Here is a 21,235-nt window from a genome sequence, read left to right on the forward strand (position 1 = left end):
GGAAAAGTTGGAAAGTTCGGCTTGCTTAACATCAACGGGAAAGGCTGACTGGGGCGTACAATAGTGTGCCATCGAAAAGCACATTAGCAGGGTGACAATAGAAGGAGCGAGCATTAAGGTGCCCTTGCTGAGGGTGGGTAACTTCCCAGCCTTACCTGGGTAGGGCTGCCCTAAAACAGCTCCCCACAACCACTGTGGCCACAAAAGCGGGAGGCTGCAGAGGGCAGCACTGCCACGCACTTGGCTTGCGTTACCCAGCACAGTACATCATAGGCAATAAAAATGAAACATTAACTTCATTAACCTCATGGTTGCATGGATCATAAAATTTCCTTGATTTTAAGGTCTTCCTGAAAACCAGTGGACTCTCAATGGTATCAGACTTTGTACATGCTGACACTAACTGGCCCTTGACAATGAAAGATGGGGCAACACCCTTTCCAGTCCTGCCCGTGTGCCCCCATGGCGAGACTTTCAGGAGCAAGATTTTTTGTGAGGCTGCATGAAGACTTTGATCAATAAGACCCGGGTGGTTTGCAAACGGTAACTGGGATGTGGAGTGGCAAGGACAGGACTGACATTGCAAACTCTGAGACCACAGCCATGGTAGAAACACAGCTAGCTCTAAGGCAGGAAGATGTAGGAAAGAGGAAGCAAAGGCTCATCAGGGGTGAAAACGGGATTGCAATTCTTTCCCTTGGCAGGACAAAGAGAGAGCTGGAAAAAGCCACCGAGTACAGGAACAGCTAAAGGCCTGGCTACTATACCACTGCATGCTGCCACAGGATACAAAATCTGAAGTAAATTGGAAGCAGCAGCAAACAAGCGGTGCCCTCAGCTAATTGCCTGGCACCATATCAGGGCAGAGTTCAGCCTGTTTACAAGATCTTTACATTCAAGAGGTCTTTATATACTACTTTGTCACCCACCTCAGCAGAAGGAATAAATGGATTTGGAGGAGCTGATCTGTGAGTATTTAGATCAATTTTAAGCATAGACAAACTATTCAGTAGGCCTGTTTAGTAGCAGAAATTAGGAGAGGAGTTCTTTGTCACGCTGCAGAACAAAATATTGCTGTGGAGCACAGATAGAGGTCAGGCATCACTGCCTCAGATGCACAAAAATCCAGATTAGATTTAAACCTCATTTTGTTTAAGAGCTGGCCAAGATTAATCACTTAAGTATATAAATTAGCAAAACAACCACTAAAAGAACTGCCACACACTCCACGTAACATTGATCTTACCATCAATTCACAGAAAGCAATTTTCACATTACTGTTAGAGGGAACATGAATTCTGTACAAAACCTTGGTATTTTTCTTTGCAGCAAGTTACACCACTGAAGGAGGAAAGGGCAAGATGAAAAGCTCAGTGCAGTATTTAATCTTTACCTATTCTTTCAGAAACAAAAGCAGGTTAAGTACAACAGACCTCCAAGCATGTACTCCAGCTACATCGAGGCTGAAATTGTCCAAATGCTTTTGGTAGAGATTTTAGTTGGACACTGAACTGCATTAACTACCTGCTTTAGAAAATAAAAACAACTTTGATATATTAAAAAAAGCAATAATCAAAAAACATGAAGTAACAGGGATGGTGACCAATTAAAATGACAGTTTTAAGTTCAAATTCACATAACTCAGTAGCATTACACTTGTCTCAGTTTCACTTACAGACTAAGAAGCGCAAAACACCTTAGAAAAAGCATTATGCATTACTGCCTCTATTTCAGGTGCAGGGACTCAACCAAGGGCTAACACTGTTTGAGGGGGTGTCACATGTGCCATCCAGCCCTAGTAACTACTAATGTGCATCTCTGCATGACAGATTATATCTTTTCACACAGCAATTTAATCTGTGGAGTTACGGTGTCACCAGTCAGACATTTAATTACTATGGAATAAAAGCCTTATTAAATCTCTTCCCCAGCCTTTGTTGGCACAAGGCAACTTACGAACATGAACGAATCTTCAGGGCATTTCCAGGGGAGTATTCTCTGTCTATTTATTTTAAATAACATGTTGATATGTAGTTGATGCTGTTAAAACAGAAAAGGAATTAAAAGAGAGCTGATGCATTAAAAAACCAGCTGCAGATCCAACAGTACTTAATGGTACTGAGAACGTAAACCTCAGTTATCCCAGCTCCAGTGTTGACACTCTCTGCCAAACATATCTGAATTATGGTTTTATCACTGAGGTACGTAGGAGCCCCAGAGATCAAAAACACTTTCAAGTGGAAAATGACTTTCACATTTTTCTTCTCCCATCATCTGCATGTGTGGACGAAGCTGTACTCAAAACACAGTAAATCAACATATACACATACACCTATTACAGCACCTTATTTAAGAGAGCCCACTTCTCTGCAAATCTACGTGGCTTTAAAAAGACTGACATGTAAAAAGCCTTTGGTGATTCTTTAAATGGGTTTTAGTGCACTGAAGTCTAACTCACCTTTGACAAGGCTTTTAAATGACAATCCCAAACATGCATTTGGAGTCAACAGAGCAATTACAGCATTTGAAGTAAAGGCTGGTTAGGTATCACAAAAATTTATGAAGATTAATAATAGGGAACCACAATAAATGGATTTGCAATAATTTGTGGCAAAATCCTGCTCTTCGATCCACATGGATTACCTCTAGGGAAACACAGACAGAACCTCTGGAGGGAGGACATGCTTGTCTATGGGCCCAGCTCCTGCCATAATGACAACTTTCTAAAGTAGCATCCTGGGCTCTCCTATGTGCCCACGCTGATGATCTCTTGCCACTTTCCAGGAAGAACCACTGAGTGCTATAATTATGTGTGGTGCACTATTTTACATATTCACAATACATTTTTATTTTTAATTAAAGCAGAATTATGTGAGACACACCTCGATGCCTTTTTTTAATCACAAGGCAGCACAGATGTACAAAAAAATGAGATAAATGTTTACATTTCACTAATCACAGAAAATACTGTATTTGGCAAGTAATGCATTACTTGTATTGCACTATAGTTGAACATCTAGGTTCTTTATTACTTTCAAGTTACACTCATGCTGTAATAATATTTCATAAACATAAACTGGAAGGTAATTATGCATATAATTCCAGGAAAGCAAAATTACAATTACCTGCAATGTGCCAAAACATATCCCTAACTATTCCCATTCCCCATTATTTCTGTACCAAGCGCAGCAGTGGAAGAGGGAGAGACAGCAAGGAAAGCCTCACTAACACTTGTAGCTAATCACCACCTGCAGTGTATTTGGCAATACATACCAAACAGACAAATAGATGTCCAATAAAGAGAAGGGGAAAAATTTTGGAACAGCTAAAAATTGCAATGGTTTCAAATATCCATCACTGCCAAAGCTATGACCCTTCTATCGGCATCATCCAAAATGGAACAGATGGAAGCTAAACGCACTTTTATCCATCACAGGCCCATAACAATCTACAGGCTGCTCTCCTTGCCTGGATTGTCTTTCACCATTTCGGAAGTGCTCCTCTGCAATACTGGAAATGGACAGATAGCATGCACATGCATGAACGCCTTCCATGAACAAGTTTTATACTATGACTATTCTTTTGCCTTTACCGTAGCTTAACTTGACTTTCCATTGATAAGGAAATAACAAGGGTATGGCCCAAATTATTTCATGGTCCCCTGATAGAAACACTCCCCTTTATATGCCTTTTTGGTAGCCCACTGTTTAATTCCATTATTCATTCTCCTTAGCTCCAACCATTATTGTCTCTCATACCTTGATTTCACCATTTGGCTTGCCCGCTGCTAAAAGTACACTCTCCCACCTCTGCACCATTTTGTTCCCACAGCTGAGATGTTAGTATTTTGTTCTCTGAGCAAAGACGTACCTGGTGGTTTAGGCAGTTTTCCTTAAGGCCCTGCTCTCTTCTTCTCTGTCCCTAGAAAATGAGGTCCACACTCAGATGACAGTAAGGCATGAAGCTGCAGGCGCCCTGTCCTTCTGAAGGAAACCAGCCCCTGGTATGGCTAATCTTGTTTGGGGATGTTTATCCAAGTTCAGCAAGGTCTCCACTGAGCCAGCTCATTCTCTCATCAGCCTGTGTAAACCTCCTGTTATTACCCCTCTAACATTACTAAGAGCTTTAATGGTGTTATTGTCCTTGACAGGCACATTATTCCACCACGGTTTGGGAGCGCCTTGCTGGCCCCATGGGCAAGCAGGACCCACTCACTCCTGGTGAAGCGTGTCCTTTTGCAGCAGGAGCAGAGGCATGCAGTGTCCGAGGCACCCCCCAATCCCTCTCCCCCAGCACTCACACCATTGCAGCATGCACAGCACAGAGGCAGTTGCTATTTTACCACCACAGCCCTCCTGCTCCTATCTCTTGCCGAAGACAGCAGCCCAGTGGGCACGCTGCCAGCTCCTTCCGCCAAGGTCGAGGACAATAACACGCTCTGTGCTCTCACAGCCGAGTCGTGCCAAATGGTAGCAGATGGCATCTTCCCCCCAGACCCTGTAGCTGCAGCGCTGCAGTTGGCAAGCCACAAAGATCACCCTTCCCTGGGTGTTTTCCTTCTCCCTCCTCCATGTTGGCATGCAGCAGACTGGCTGACGAGGCTGTCACATTTTCCGTAACTGCCCTGAAAGAAGCCCTTTGCAGAGCGGATCCTCCTGCCGGCCTTGGCTCCACACAGCCAGCGCATGGACAAAAGGGCAGGCTGCCCCCGGACATGTACCGCCTGCAATGCACACCAGGGAGCAGGAACATTGGCTACCGGGTACAGCTTGTTTCAACCCAGAGCAGTAGCCCTTCTCCTCCCACGGGAGAGACTGTTTGGTCTGCAGCAGGAGTCAACATAATACCATCAAGCACTGCTCCTTGACATTATTCCTTCATTAAGCATCATCTAAACTGTAGACCAGCTTCATTAAGACCTGACAGTCAACCTTGCACTTGTATTTTGAAGCTCTCTCTTCACAAACATACATCAATCACATGTTCCTCCTTGTTATTTCTTCCAGAAAATAAAAGCTAACCTCTCACTGAAGTTATGAATATAGCAGAGATCTGAAATACAGCATGGAAGATCAAGATTTCACAACCAGTTTTGCCCATTAGCTTTATAAAAGATACACCATTTAATTAGCAGAGATTTCCATCTCCAGAGGTAGCAGTACAAGCTATGACTCCATGAGGAGAGATGAGACAACGTTACCCTGGGCAAAGACATTCACATCCCACAGAAAGGTTTTTCTTCCCTGTCAAAGGGAAGGAGTCAGCCTAACCCAACTTTTACCATGCTGAGTAACAAATCAGCACCATGTACTAGTACATGATGTAACTGTGAAACTGGCAGATAGGAGGTAGAAATTCTGCTTTTCAGCCTTAAATTTGACACCTGTGCTGAAGAAGCAAAAACAAGCAAGGTCCTTGCATTCACCATGGGCTTAAAAACTTTGGTCCCACTCCTCTAATAATACAAGGCTGAAAAAGAAGAAAGATGACACTTTATTTTAAATCAGGATCAATGTTCCCCTAGCAACAGTAATGGAAAAGGGGGAAGATGAAAGAGCCTGCAGAAGGACTGGATGAAGAGCAAAGGACTTGTGAGCCTCTTACCGCCACAGCCAACAGGGTGGAGGATTAGGTCAAGCAGCAACACCCCAAGCACATGAGAAAACATGAAGCACAACTACCTTAAGATCTCTAAACTTTAGGAAAATAATCCGATTTCTACTCAGTTGACCTAGGCACTAGGAAGTACCATATTTTGAGGATGTTTGGCTAAACCATCCTCTAATCCAAATGGAGCTTGCATTTCTGACTACTTTCAGAGATGAGAGGGTTTCACAAACTCACTTGCCTGCATACTTTTGCTTCCCCCATCGGGGGCACAAGTTCTTTGGTGCACCAAGGAGGTGAGCTCTGCCTTCAGACTCAGCCACCGGCTTTCCAGACAGCTTCAGGCAAGTCACCTACTCTCTGTCTTTCCTGCCATTTTAGGTAGGATACCACCAGCTATTTGACAGAGGAGGTATATGCGTTTTAATTGATTTACTTTTCGCATCTGCAGAGGTTCTTGCTGAAAATGACAACGAGCATGGGAATTTCGTTATTACTGTTATTGCTGAAGACCAGCAGACATCTGTACTACAGAACACCCCAGCTGATAACGATATCTTGAATGCCTATACTTTGGAGCATCCTGCCATAACATTTCTGTTGCACTTCTTCCTACAATGCTATTTTCATTACTTAGTGTAATCAAGTACAGATCATCTTTTAACAACTGAAATACAGAAAGTGCACACAAGCAACTGTAATAAAAACATTATGATCTTATCATAAAATTTTGTATGTTGACTAAAGCTGATGGATCCTCAATTCTGTGAGCAGTGGTAGACAGCGAAGTAATCATTATCACAATTCATCAAAATAACATCAGCAATGTGGATATTTAGGAAAATCTATTCTCAAAAAGCTTGAGTTACCACTGCCTCTGCTTCTTCCCAGTACTGTGTCTTTCCACTTCACAGAATTTGTTTGGGAATCTAAGTTTCAAGCTGTGCTTCATGATCTGCCAAGGATACTGCTGACAGGAAACAAGCTAAAAATTGAAGCCCTGAACAGGGTATCCAACACAGAAGTGCATCTATTACTTCACTAGACTTTTTGATGTCGCCACTAGAGGGACATACACGAAGCTAAAAAAATTAAGCTAGTAGCTGTCAAAGATGCTGTTCAGACTACTTTTGTAGTTAGGAAGATAAAACGCATTTTGTTTCTTTTGAGACAAAGTTTTTATGTACACACCAGAGAATGCCAAAAGTATCAACACACATGATTTTGTATTGGCAAACAAAATGGTGTGTCCATAGCATATAGTTAATGGACCTAAACACAGACATTGCTGAAGACCTATTGTAGCTTCACAACTCATTCAAGCCATACAGTTGGGGTGTGATTTACCTTCAGCCCTGCAAAGTCTGCGCTATCAAAGCTCAGGAAATTCCTTCACACCATAGCAGAACAATGGAAAAAGCCAATATTGCTCCTTCCTCCTGCATTTGGTCCCCAAATCACTATCAAAAATTGTTAGAGCAACAAGCTCTCATTTGTGTTACTTTCTTCACTTCCCACGGACCACCTGGCTTCATGGGAACTACCTCTGCATGTCTGGCACTACATAAGCCATTTGCCAACATCAATATTGATCGTCAAGCTCCAGTGCCAGCTGCAGTGCCGAGACAGAGAAAAAAAAATCTCATCATTGCTGTGATTACAACTGGTGGCATTTAAAATAGGGTGGGAATAAACCATGTCCTCAAATGTCCTCAAACGTGAGCTACATCCTCACTAAGAGCAAATCTGGTGTACAGGTACACCGATGGTGGAAGACATTCACCACAAACTCAACCTCTAAGTTTGCTTTTATGCCACCTAAGTTTTTAAAGATGCCATCGCCATTATGTCCCAAAGTCTTGTATGTAGCAGATGACCTCCAGAATGACACCAGTGGGTCACACAGAGAAGCTCGTCCAAATGAACGATATTGCTAACTTAATCTATGGAGCAAACACAAATCAGATCACATGCACCACGTGTTAAGCAGGGCCAATAAAAGCAGTCTGCTTCTAAATTAAAAGACACAAGTGAAAAATAACTTTCTAACTTCAGCTTTATATACCATGCTTGAGTAATGGCAAAGGCAGGCAAAGAAAATGCACTCATTCAAAATTTTTATAGAGTCTGTGCAGTCTTCAGCCACATGAAGTTAATGCCACTGAGAACAGATGATTGAAAAGTAAGTGGAATTGCTTTACAGGATAGAAAATGAAAGCTACAAGTGTGCAGGAGTTTTCAGAAGTGCAAAATAGGCCATAACTAGGAAACAGCATTCAGAAAGCAGGCAATATTACTACTACTTCTAATATAAATACGCACACTTTTAACCGATAATCTACTTGTTGACAAAACCAGAAGGGATTCAAGGGTTTATATATGAAAATTTGTGATGGCTCATGTTTCAGTAACTTCAGAGTTACACAGCTGAGCCATATGAGTGAGGATAATTTGTCTGCTCTGCACATGCCGCAAACCCCAGAGAAGACATTTAGAAAAGGCTCTTTTTTATTTTTCTTTTAAATAGTTCTTGCATCTAGATTTAATTTCTTCAGCTTTAAAAGCAGATGGCCTAAACTGCTATAATTTCTATCAGATTAATTTTAGGCTGAAAAAATATATCTATGAATGAGTATTTCTATAATTAAAGAAATAATGTTTAAATCAGCTATTGCAGGCTCTTCTATGCTAGATACAAGTACTGGAGTTCTACCAGAAAAGGGACTGCATCTTCTGAATGGCAAAATGTGCCCCATCTCCCCTTCCAGGATAAACAGGACATTTTCTGGTAGTTCTTTAGTAGCCCAAGACTGAGTCATACCAATCTTGATCTTTAAACAGATGCGATATCATGAGGGGATCTTCCATATAAAGGAGAGGAGGCAAAACTACTCATCACTCTGCAAGTACATGTCACAATCCTGGTCTTGCCCCTCTCCCCCAAACCCCCAGTAAAAAGGTTATAAAAACTTCTTGCTGGCTATCACTAGTTCACATTTACACTTCCATAACATCATTAATTTGCAAGGTTTGTACCTCTCACAAGGATGCAGGTATCATCTCAATTAAATATGTATGGACACGAGGGCACAGAGAGGTAGTACTTGGTCCAATGTCACGGAAGGAGTCACTGCTGGAACTGGAAAAAAAAGCAGGTATCTTGAACTTGGTGCCTTCCCCCAGTGTTGTTCAGTAGCCGTGACAACAAAGGCATAAAAAACATGGTTAAGAGGGATATTACATGCATTGACCTGTAGGGAACTGAGCTTGAAATTAGCAGATTTTATGGTGCCAGCACAACAGCTTGATGGCGTGACCTGCCATCTCATTTCTCAGGGATGTAGGACTGGGGATGATTTGGGTTTTGCTTTTCTAAAAACTATGAAGGAGGCAAACCTTTTATGGGCACATCAGATATTTGCGCATCATGAGAGCTGCTGCTCGAGATGGAAAGGAGTTCATTCCCGCTGAGCCCTCACCATTAACCTTGTGAGAAACAAGCAGCAAAGCTTCAGCCAGCTTCATTTATCTGGCTCGCTGACTCCATGCATTTCCAAGGGTCACTTAAAAAAAAACCCAACACTTTAGAGTTGTTACAGCTTCCTTTGAAGGACGAGAACGAGACAGAGCTTGCCAGTGCATCCACATGCAGAGAGGTGGCTCCCTACCAAATACTTTTTTGAGAAATCACTCTGTTAATAAGGATGGCAATGTGTTCAGGAGATCTTCAATAGGAAACAAGCAGCGCTCAAAGCTGCTTTAGCACAATATAGCATTACATGGAGATACCTATGTCCAGTAAGGCTGGTGCCCATTTGATTAAACAGCCTGCCTGCTCCCTCCAGAAGATATCAGAGGTACAATTAGTTCAGTTGGCAGTATAAGCAATGCCTTTGAGGTCCTGTGCTCCTGACAACTAATGAAGAGGCACTGCTGGCTGTCAGCGCATGCAGGGGAAGGCATTCATCTTTGTGGCAGCACCAATTAAATCCACCGGGGTTGCACCAGGAGGAGATAGGAATTCAGTGCAGGGAACAAGTCAAAGCAGCTGACTGGTTTAACACTTCATTTTTGGGTTTTATATCATGAAGAAAAGGGAATCAATTTTTGTGCTAGCCATGTAGATGGTGAAGGGAATACAGAGCATCTGCACGACAGCAAAGGTAGAGAGAGTACCTCAGTGCTCGCGTGTGTGCACACGTGTGCTATGGAAAAGCATGTTTTGCAGCAGGGCAGGAAACCTCTCAATACACAATTTTCTCCTGAAGTCAAGAGAAGGGAATTTGCTTAGTGCATTGTGTTCCTAACGCTCTGCTAAGCCTTCAAGGAAAGCTACGTGTGGGTGTATCCTCACCTTGGACATGGAAATTACACCTGAGAAGATAAGGCAGAGAGCTCTTGCCCCTTATTTCTCACAAGGCTACATCTTTACAGAAAACAAACAGTTCTACTTCAAAACAACAGAGTTCAAAACCTTCTAAAACATTTCCATCCCCAAGACATCACGTTGAATTATACCAGTCACAGTCAAATATGTCAGCTAATTATCTGCCCTGTGTGGTGCCTCACTGTAGAGTCCAGCCTTTCCCATCCCACAGAAGTCCTGCTGTCATATGACTTCTAGGACTGCAAAGTATTGATATTAGAAGAGAAGAATATTGAACTAGAAGCTACAGTGAGTATCTGGTATCCAACCTGTTAAGGTTCATGGGAGCACTATGAAGAAAACTGCTTGTTTAGCCAAAAAAGATTTATCTGTAATTCCTGTTTTGTCTTACTTGTGTGCCTTAGGGAAAAAAATGCAAGTGAACTTACCAAATCCATGTTTTCCAGGCCTTCACGGACCCTTAATTAAAAGTGCAGCCAATCAGTAGGTGACAAGAATTATCACCTTATGCAGCCTTCCAATTTCAGATGTTTGAGAACTCATGGCGAAACTCTCGAAGGGCTTAATCTGCTAAGCACTATGTATCAACAAGGAACTGGAGAGTTTTTAATAACTTTACAATATACTGGCAGCCATTTATCTTCTCAAACCTCACAACACACTTGTGGAGGCTAAAGGGCCTGTTTACCGACAGTGAAATCAATGTGACATACACATATGCAAAACAGATCCCTCCTGACTCACCTGACATGGGTGCGCAGACCTAAGCAAATCTAAGCTGACTTAAATATAAGATAGCTGTCCTGCAGAAACGCAGTAACATCGTCGTTTGGAACTAAAAAATTCATTAAGCTTTGAGGAGTGAAAGCCTATTGCAGCAGTAGAAGCAAAATAGTTTATTATCCAACCTTTTATGTAAAGGAAGCTTAAACACCCCCCCCCCTCAAATCCACTTCATGCTCCCTACCAGAACAGTTAATCTGCAGGAAACTTCATTTACCATATGGTATGCAATTAAAGACATAAAGAAATAAAGAAAAAGGCCTGTGGACACCTCTTTTTTTCTGACTAATGAAAAAATAATTTTAACAGTTTCAAAGTTCTGGGAATTAATATTTCAATCCCTTGCAGAGATTCTCTAATAAAGCCACAGGCTTTTGGGAAATGCTCTGTAGTCAAAGACTTCACAAGTCCATAAAGTCAGCCTAGAACCCTGATGAAATACTGCTCACTGTTCTGAGAAAGCACAGCATAAGAATTTCATGCCAGAAAAATGAGATTCAAACATGCTGTGAACAGCAACAACTCAAGTCCTCCAAAATAAAACAAAAATACTTTGTAGGGCACTCTCCACAACAGTATTGGGGAGCACTTTCCTAACATCAATTTGTAAAACCTACTGCAGATTTCTAAATTACCTGAAAATAATTCCTACAAGAAAAGCTGTGATGCAAAAGCAGCCAAAATTTTGAACAGTATCATAGAAGTAAAGACTGCCAGAGTATCAAAACTAAGTCCTGAGACAGGCTCACACATGGCAGTCCAGTGAAACCACTTTCGTTTGACATCCTTTCCAGCTGAAGCATTTGGGAAGGTAGCTTAAGTATTTTAAGTACATGTCCTATTTTGATTTATATCCTGTACTTCTACTTGAAAAAACAGAAGTTGTCTCATTGCAGCAATTCGTTTGGCCCGTTTTCAATTAGTACCAGAAAGGGAACCAATGCTTCTGTTGCATAGCATCACTGAGAAACTGCTTTCTGAAAAGATGTATGTACAGAAAAATTGTGCACAGAGAGCGCTCATCTAAATCAGAATAAAAATGGTGCAATTCTCCTCAGCAACATGTTTGGGCTTGTTCTCTTGTCTACAGCTCTCAAACCTGACAAAATGACCTTAAACAAATGAAAGCGTACAGTGCTGAAGGTAATTCCTGTCTTCTGCAGTCTTCACCATCCACAACTCAAAAAAGATCTCGTGTTCCCTGATGGGAAGGGAGATAACCCAGGAGCCATACACACAAGAAATCAGCAGGCATGCAAGTGCAGAAAAAAGCAGCAGCAGAGACTACAAGTAACCTCCCTGAAATATTACATTTATTTCCTAACAGTCTCAATAACCCCTAAGAATGAAACCATGCCTTACACTGCAGACACATAACCTGGGGCTGCACTGAGAATACTTTTAGAGGAATGAACAGACTTTGGTAAATTAGTACTACCAATGCACGTGCTGGACTATGATACTCTGCCAATAGTGAAAAATACAGCACACACATACAAAGTTTACAAGCAAAAGATTCCACAAGGAATATCGAAGATCAACATTTGGAAATGTATGGTTTAGTTTAAACAGTACTAATTAAATATTAACACTCATGCAACTGAACAACTCATCAGAGAAATCTTTGGGATATTTGTCTCTCTAGGGAACTCATGCCTTAGAACAGAGCATGCAAACAGATCACATGCTAGAAAACACGGTCCTGAAAGTAAGCTTGTCTTCAGTGCTGTTTTCTCATTAAATCTGCATGTAATACAGGACAGGGAATGAAGAAATACATGATTTGATAACATTCAAATAGTGAAAAACCATTGGAGTGGTGATCTGGCTTCTTACCCATGACGCCAAGCTGTAAAATTCATTATCACTCTCATAGAGCAGGACATCAGCCACCACATAAGGATCTCAAATAACAGCAACTGGGGAGGTAGCAGTATGAGCAGTTTAGTTTCCAGGATCAAAGTCCGGTCAATGATGAAGCACATTCCTTCACCCATTCAATAACCATCATCTCTTCTAGACAATTACCTACATAGTCCGAGATTATTTTGAACTGATGGTGCTTCCTGAGTGCATCACGACATGAGGATTCAAGTCCTGGGAGCTCCTACAACCATCTGGACATCCCTGGGAAAGCCCCAGGCTCCTACCGCAAGGCTTTCCATACTGCCCTCGCTCAAAATGCCTTCAGGCAGCAACCCTTGGAAAGTCCAGGGGACTCCAAGAAAGATGCTCAAGCCTTGTGTGAAAAACAATGGATGAGTCTGAGCTTCCCACATCTCTGTGCTCAGCTCCTCCTGGTGCAAATGGGGTGCAGCAACTCAACTTAAGCAGGAATCAAGTCCCCCATCTGCGAACCACCCCACATGCAAACTATGGTGCTTTTCACATGCCTCTGTTCTGCATCTCCGTACCTAGGGGTGACACCTAGTTCACTGAAACACAGCTAGGTCACCCGATACAGTTCTGTGTGAACATAAACGCTTTCCCCCGTTACACCTGCATACCAAGATAAAAACCTCAGGTTTCCTTTAGAAAGTAACAAATACACAGAATGAGATCTTCTAAATAAAACTAGTAACAATCAGCAAATAAAACACAATCACTTGAACAAACCTAATCACACAACTTTTCTATATGTGCATATTTCCCATTAAAAAGGTATAAATTTAAACTCTCTTCTGGTTTCTGTTGAGTATGAAGCATCCCTCCAAGTGCAAGAGAAGCTGCTAATAACCACAGACATCACTAGTCACCTCATGGTCACACTGACTCCGGTACAGAAAACTCCTGCACAGAAGTGTGGCATGGGCCTTGTGCTGTACAGGAGACAGTTTCACTCCTGTACATTAACTGCGTCAGCACAGCAAAAGAAAAAAAAAGGAGCAATTTTAAGTATTAAACCATGTCATGTGTTAAGGAATGAACAGAATGTTTTCAAAATGCAAATTAAAGGCATCTGTATTTTAATTACAGATTCAAAACTGCAAGATACTTGTCTCCACACACATTTCTTTCACTCATCTTCAGAGACGGCTGTGTACAGAGAATTAGTTTCATAGTATAAACCTACTCCCACATACATTCCCAAAATAATTTGCATGTATTACCAATAAACAAACACACACACAAGTTTTCAGGCCGCCCACAGACATGATAGACAAAAAGAGGACTTGTCACTATTGCGTTTGGGATTATAATTAAACTTATTTCAACCTTTAATACAGGGAAAACAGAATCCAAGAGCAGCGTGAGCTTCAGCACCATACGTTTAACGCACCATTCATTTAAACTGACAAAATAAAAAAATGCCTGCAAATAGATCCTGTTGCTATGCAGCTGTTTTCTCATATGAAAGCTAACAAAGACTAAACAGAACCTTGGCTACAATGTATTTTTTCTCTATTACACTCAATGAGTTTTGTTGCTGCCAGCCTACAAAACCGACTTTTATACTGAGTCACTGAGAGGATACAGATGACAAACAGCTCCATCACAAAAAGCTGGCAATACTTGCCTTGAGAAGCAACAGTGACACAATGATGGTGGCAAAGCTCACTTCATCTTTGCTTAACATACAGCTGACAATCGTTCTACAATCACTGTGATGCCTCCACAGCCACCCTGAGTCTCAATTTTAATTTCATCCCCCAAAGACCAGTGCTGTGGCATGAATGTCCTATCCGATTTCCAAAAAACTTTTTTTGGTCAGGAATCCTTAGCATAATACCTCACCAGGAAAACTGCTCCAGTATGAAGTCACTATAGCTGCATGCTTATTAGCAAGGGGGGGGGAAATAAATATACTGGTGCTATCCTAAACACGTTCAAACCCCCCCCCCCCAGAATTAAAAACAAGCAAACAAAACAAACCAAAAACACCCCTCCCTGAGGCTCAGGAAGGCTCCAGATAAATATTGAATGCAGCTCAAAAATTAATTGCAAATTACTTTTAAACTTGACTGCATAGAAAGATGGCATAACAAGTATTTTTGGGAAATCACGAGAGCAATCATGCTCTCCCATCAGCATTGCCCATCAGTTCAGCAGCTGGCACTCCCACTGTCAGCTATGCTGACCAAGGCTTTTTAACTTGGGCATGAAGGATGACCCCAGGCTGAGGCTTGGCACATAAGGGCTCAGGCTGGAAGAAAATAGAGTGAGAGGTACCGACACTTTCGAAACCAGCAATAAACAGTCAAATTACGCGAGCAGAAGCAACACAGATGGTGGTTGAGACTTAACAGTGTACTAAAACCAGGGTGAAACACTGCATTTTCTGGAGGCTTTCTACAATTTAGACAACAGCCAGGTACTGTGGTAAAAGCATTCAAACTCAGCAGCAAAGTACAGTCTGACCTTCAGATGTCCTGTACACATCTCACAGGCATCAGTGGTATTTGGGATAGCACCATACACAGAAAATGAGTGATATCTGAGGAAGGTGCTTGAACATGGGCAGAAGGGCCTGCCTTCAAAATGTAAATGTTTGACTGTTCAAGCCTTATTCCATTACCATTTCCTACTATCCTGTTATCAGTCAGATTTCCTCCTGTTAGGGAAAATTACAAGCTGTAGCTGAGGGAGCTTTCTGCAGCTCAGCTGTGGCAGGTCCCATGCAGGCAGTGACCCTCTGCTGCCATACAGCTGCCTGCAAGGCTGCACAGGAAGGTTTTCGTGCCTGCACCACACACACATCTCGGACCTACAGTTAAATATTCCACACTCGATGCCAAATTCACATAGACCAGAGGCATAAGCAGCACACCCAAGGTGAGCATTATCAGACAGATTAAGGTGTCATATGAATCGGGATACACGGAGCACCAGCTTCAGCAATATCCTTCATATCGATGTCTTCACATGTCATGTGGCAGCAAAGGTGGCATTGTAGCCATTTTGAAATGGGAACACCCCTCTTTTGTGCACTTCCTCAGCAGTGCCTTCTAGTTTAACCTGCTGCTTCTCCCATGGTCACATCTATCAGGAGAGATCATCACTGAAATCAGTGCCAGTCCACTTCTGTCTGCTCCTCTTATCCCCTCCACAAACACTGCTGTAGGGCACAGACCCTACTACAATAACAGCAACAGCTACAACTACAGAAGCTCAGCTTCTCTCTTTCCCATCTACAACATCCAGATGAAATACAGGTTTAATTTATGAAACGACTGATTAGAAGTCCCATTTTGCCTGGAAATTTTAGGTCAGAAAGCATTCTGTGTGCTCTGTGAGGAAAAAAAAAGCAGCAGCACTTTTTCCAATTGAAACAACTCTCTTAATCTTCAATGGAAACAAGATTTTAGTCAACCCCAGACTTGCAATGTTAATAATAGGTTTCTTTCAACATTTTGAACAGATGAAAAAGATACAGACCACAGTGAGAAACTTTTTAAAATGTGATTGATTCAAGCTGGGGTGAGTGTTAAGCAAACCTCATAGATACCATGCTTGCTTTCTTTGCATACTAACCCCTTACTGCACATAGCTTTCATAACCAAATTCTTTGCCACGTATGAAAGGAAAAATAAAGCTGCACTGTGCTGAGCTGCATCTGCAAATTCCAGCGAGTGACCCGTCTCCTTAGCTTTGAAATCTACTTCATATTTCTTACACCTCTACAATATATCAAAATCTCTGTGCATCAGTCAAGACAACTACATTTGTGCCTTGACACCGAGGTGGTTTAAGAGCAAGAACATGGAGGTGACTTTCAATAAACATTATCCTCTATTTACCCTTTTAAATAGCCCTAATGGAACAGTAAATTGAAAAGTAATATGGGGATTAACAGAATATATTGAATAAACATAGTGGGCTAACTGGATGTTGAAAAATAGAATCATTTTGGTTGCAAGTGACCTTTAAGATCATCAAGTCCAACTGTTAATCTAACACTACAAAGTCCACCACTACACCATGTCCCTAAGCGCCACATCTACACATCTATTAAATACCTCCAGGGATGGTGACTCAGCCACTTCCCTGAGCAGCCTGTTGCAATGCTTGACAACCCTTTCAAAGAAGAAATTCTTCCTAATATCCAATCTAAACGTCCCCTGCTGCAACTTGAGGCCATTTCCTCTCATGCTATTGCTTGTTACTTGGGAAAAGAGACTGACACCCACCTCACTACAACCCCCCTTCAGGTAGTTGTAGAGAGCGATAAGGTCTCCCCTCAGCCTCCTTTTCTCCAGACTAAACAGCCCCAGCTCCCTCAGCCGCTCCTCATAACACTTGTGCTCCAGGCCCCTCACCGGCTCCGTTGCCCTCCTCTGGACACGCTCCAACACCTCAATATCTTTCCTGTAGTGAGGGACCCAAAACTGAACACAGTACTCGAGGTGCAGCCTCGCCAGTGCTGAGTACAGGGGGACGATCACTTCCCTGCTCCTGCTGGCCACACTATTGCTGGTACAGGCCAGGATGCTGTTGGCTTTCTTGGCCACCTGTGTACACTGCCGGCTTATATTCAGCTGACTGTCAATCAACACCTCCAGGTCCTTTTCTGCCAGGCAGCTTTCCAGCCACTCTTCCCCAAGCCTGTAGTGTTGTATGGGGTTGTTGTCACCCAAGTGCAGGACCTGGCACTTAGCCTCATTGAATCTGTATTTACAACAATTTGGGTCTGACCATCCAGCCAGTTTTTTACCCAACTAAGAGTACATCCATCCAAGCTATGAGCAGCCAGTTTCTCCAGGAGAATGCTGTGGGAAATGGTATCAAAGGCTTTACTAAAGTCCAGGGAAACAATATCCACAGCCTCTCCCTTGTCCACTAAGCAGGTCACCTTGTCATAGAAGGAGATCAGGTTAGTCAAGCAGGACCTGCCCTTCACAAACCCCTGCTGACTGGGCCTGATCACCTGGTTGACCTGTATGTGCTGTGTGATGGCACTCAAGATGATTTGCTCCATAACCTTCCCTGGCACTGACAGGCCTGTAGTTCCCCAGATCCTCCTTACGGCCCTTCTTGCAGATGGGTATCACATTTGCTAACCTCCAGCCAACTGGGACCTCCCTGGTTAGCCAGGACTGCTGATAAATGATGGAAAGTGGCTTGGTGAGCAGTTCCACCAGCTTCCTCAGTACCCTTGGGTGGATCCCATCCAGCCCCATAGACTTGTGTCTGTCTAAGTGGTGTAGCAGGTCGCTAACCATTTCCTCTTGGACTGTGGGGGCTTCATTCTGTTCCCTGTCTTCCAGCTCGGTGGGCTGGGTACCCCGAGGACAATTGGTCTTACTGTTAAAGACTGAAGCAAAGAAGGCATTAAGTACCTCACCCTTTTCCTCATCCTTTGTCACTATGTTTCCTGCCCAAATCCAATAAAGAATGGAGATTCTCCTTAGCTCTCCTTTTGTCGTGAATGTATTTATAGAAACTTCTTTTATTGCCTTTTACCACAGTAGCCAAATCAAGTTCTAGTTGGGCTTTAGCCCTTCTAATGTTCTCCCTGCATAACTTCACAACACCCTTATAGTCCTCCTGAATTACCTGCCCCTTCTTCCAAAGGTCATAAACTCTGTTTTTTCCCTGAGTTCCAGCCAGGCCAGTCATCTTGCCCATCGGCTTGTCTTTCAGCACATGGGGACAGCCTGCTCCTGTGCCTTTAAGATTTCCTTCTTGAAGAATGTCCAGCCTTCCTGGACTCCTTTGCCCTTCAGGGCTGCCACCCAAAGGACTCTGTCAACCAAGCCCCTAAACAGGCCAAAGTCTGCCCTCCGGAAGTCCAAGGTAGCAAAGAGAAGGCTAACAAATCACTTAAGCAATACATGCAGTCAGGAGTACCACTCAGTTGACAGGGTAATGTTCTTTAGACAAATCTCACCCTAGCTAAAAAAACACCCAATCAAAAAAACACAACTGAAAACAAGTTTAGGGCTTCAAAGCAGCAGTGCTTGCTGTTGTTACAATCTGTTTATCCATCCACAGTGACCAGGGAGCATTCTCAAGTGATGGTACTGATGTCATCACGCCCATGTGCTATACTGATAAGCTGTTGATGTTAAGTTATGGATTCCTTTGTTACCACAGGACACACTATGTCATAGCATCCAATATAATGTAAAATAATTACCAAATACACTTGTACTGTCACTATGCCACTCAGTGGTGCAGCTCCTTGCCACGAACAATCATGCTTTACATTGACAAATAAAAACCACATCTTTTTCCTAAGCTGTCCAGAAGTGAATGAAAAAAATATGAATGGAAGTATTAAATTAACCTCCCCCACCCCCATTAAATTGAATCATTAATCACCTTCAGCTTCTGTTCTGGCAGAACAAACATGGCCATTTGTCACTGAGAACAAAACTGCAAAGACTTTTTACATGGAGTAGAATATCCTACCTGGAATAACTTCAAAAAGGAACTTTCCTGGACTTTCTTCATTGCAGGGATGCTCAATTACTCTGTTGCCAGGCAGAAAGATGGTACCCTAAAGAAAAAATAATAACAAACATGGGATTAAAACTGCTGCCACACTTCTGATAGACAAACACTTCTTTTTGGACTGGGGTATACGTGAAGTTGTGGTGTTGTGCCTGGGCAGCTGACTTCCAAAGTGAGACTGAGGAGGGATTATCCCAAAAGCCAACATCATAGATCCCCTTAATTGATGCATTCAATAATGGCTTTAGGTTTTTTTCATCTCTTGGGTTTTTGATACCATGCAGATTTTTGTAATAACCACGAGTACTAATTCCACTGTGCTGCAGGGAGAATTCAAGACTAAAAGAAAGGGTTAGTTTGACCCTATTGGTGAAAATTTATGAAGTGCATGTGTGAGGCAGATGAACTTACCAGCTAGTCTTCTTGGCTAAAGCCAAAGGATATGCGGACAGAAGAGTAACCTGAATTTGTGGGGTGCATAGCCAGTTCCTGCCCTGTGCCCTCTCACCATACCATCCCAGGGAAGCAGCACAGAGAAAACATCCCAATTCCATCCACTGGCAGCACCAGCAGACCAGCACAGTGCAAAGCCACAGCAGGCACAGCAAGAGTCCTATTCAAAGACGCATTTGCTGAAGGCAGATAGATGTCAGATAACCTCTGTGATGGGCACTGAACGCCTTTATCACAACTTTACTACCTTGAGAAGGCAGACAGGGAATTTTAGCTGTGCATATTTGGTAACACTGGTTACCAAAAACAATGCCTGCAACTCTCAAAATGTTTCTGGTGTTGTAGTGGAGTGTGGACATTAACTTATTCCCTGCCCACCCCACCCCCCCATCCCCCCCACCTTTGCCTTGCTGTCACATGGGACAGATAGATCAACCCTTTCCTCTGAGAGCTCTTTTTTGATTTTCAGATATTACAGCTCCTCCTAGTACCATTTCCTCCTCAATTAGCAGGCAGTCCTTAATGAAATTATGCTGGGATGGCTGTCCAGGGTTAAGTTTTCAGAGCAGCATCCTAGGAATTGTATTAGGTAGGAGCTCTCCATCACTGTTAATGGGAGATAATACCTACTTACCAATATTCTCCAATTACTGCATAACAGAGCCCCTGTCTCCAAAGTAAACAAGTTATATAGCTTACATGGCTTAAACATAGAGCATCTCGAGTTGGAAGGGCCCCATAAGGATCACTGAGTCCAACACAGAGCACTATTTTCCACAGCAGCTTCACCAAACACTGCTTCTAAATATCAGTCAGACCCCTCATCTAAACAGCAGTGAAGATACCCTTGTACGGGAAAAACATCAATTCTGATATCCAGTATTTGTTGCTATGGCCTGTAACCTTCATTACGAGCAGAAGCATTTACAATTATTGGGAAGGCAAGACAAGCAGAATGCTATATTCTTCTCGCAAAGGAGACCTTACAAATCAACAGGAAAAAGTCATCTGAAGAAACAGGTAACAAATGTTTCCCAAAATCAGTATTTGTACCAGTTGATGTGAAGACTGAGCTCTACACTGACTTGTCAGTATATTGCTGTCTGCCAGCGGGTACAATGTGTCATGGGGAGCCAAAGACAGGGTGCACAGATATTTTATCAGATCATACAAAATCACCTCCATTAAACACTATGATACTTTTTACTGAAAACAGATGAAACAGAACAGTGTTCTGCTGACGTGGTATTAGTAGCAAGCACTAGGAGTTGTGGGCAGCTTTCCCCACTCACTGGATATTATAGATGTATTATAAACATTAAGTGCCTTGGTCCAATAACTCTACTACAAGCTATTTTCCTTCATTCCTGCTACAAGCAGCAACTGTTAATAGTTGTCACACTCCAAAGCCTTCTGTGAAATACCTTATTAGGCAAGAATAGTATCATCAAGAAAAGATTATATGAACAGGAAAAGATAAGTCACAAAATAGCTCAACTTCTCATATAACAGCTGGAGAAAAAACCAGCAAATATAAGGAATACATTTTTCTGAGAATTATGGGAGACTAGGAAACATTTTTAACTACATGTATTTTATGTCACATGTAGT

The 21,235-nt window shown here is 42.4% G+C and overlaps 1 protein-coding gene across 3 annotated transcripts in view; it reads right to left on the reverse strand.

Annotated features, from left to right (window-relative positions):
• ARHGAP24 (Rho GTPase activating protein 24) overlaps positions 1-21,235 on the reverse strand; it is a 282,678-nt gene that overhangs the window by 125,807 nt on the left and 135,636 nt on the right. For all 3 annotated transcript variants that reach the window (XM_052773169.1, XM_052773161.1, XM_052773152.1), the window contains one exon: positions 19,130-19,217. In XM_052773169.1, the coding sequence (XP_052629129.1) occupies positions 19,130-19,217 (88 nt within the window). The remainder of the gene's footprint in view (positions 1-19,129; positions 19,218-21,235) is intronic.

The sequence above is a fragment of the Harpia harpyja genome, chromosome 2 (genome assembly GCF_026419915.1).
Source record: "Harpia harpyja isolate bHarHar1 chromosome 2, bHarHar1 primary haplotype, whole genome shotgun sequence".
Lineage (NCBI taxonomy): Eukaryota > Metazoa > Chordata > Aves > Accipitriformes > Accipitridae > Harpia > Harpia harpyja.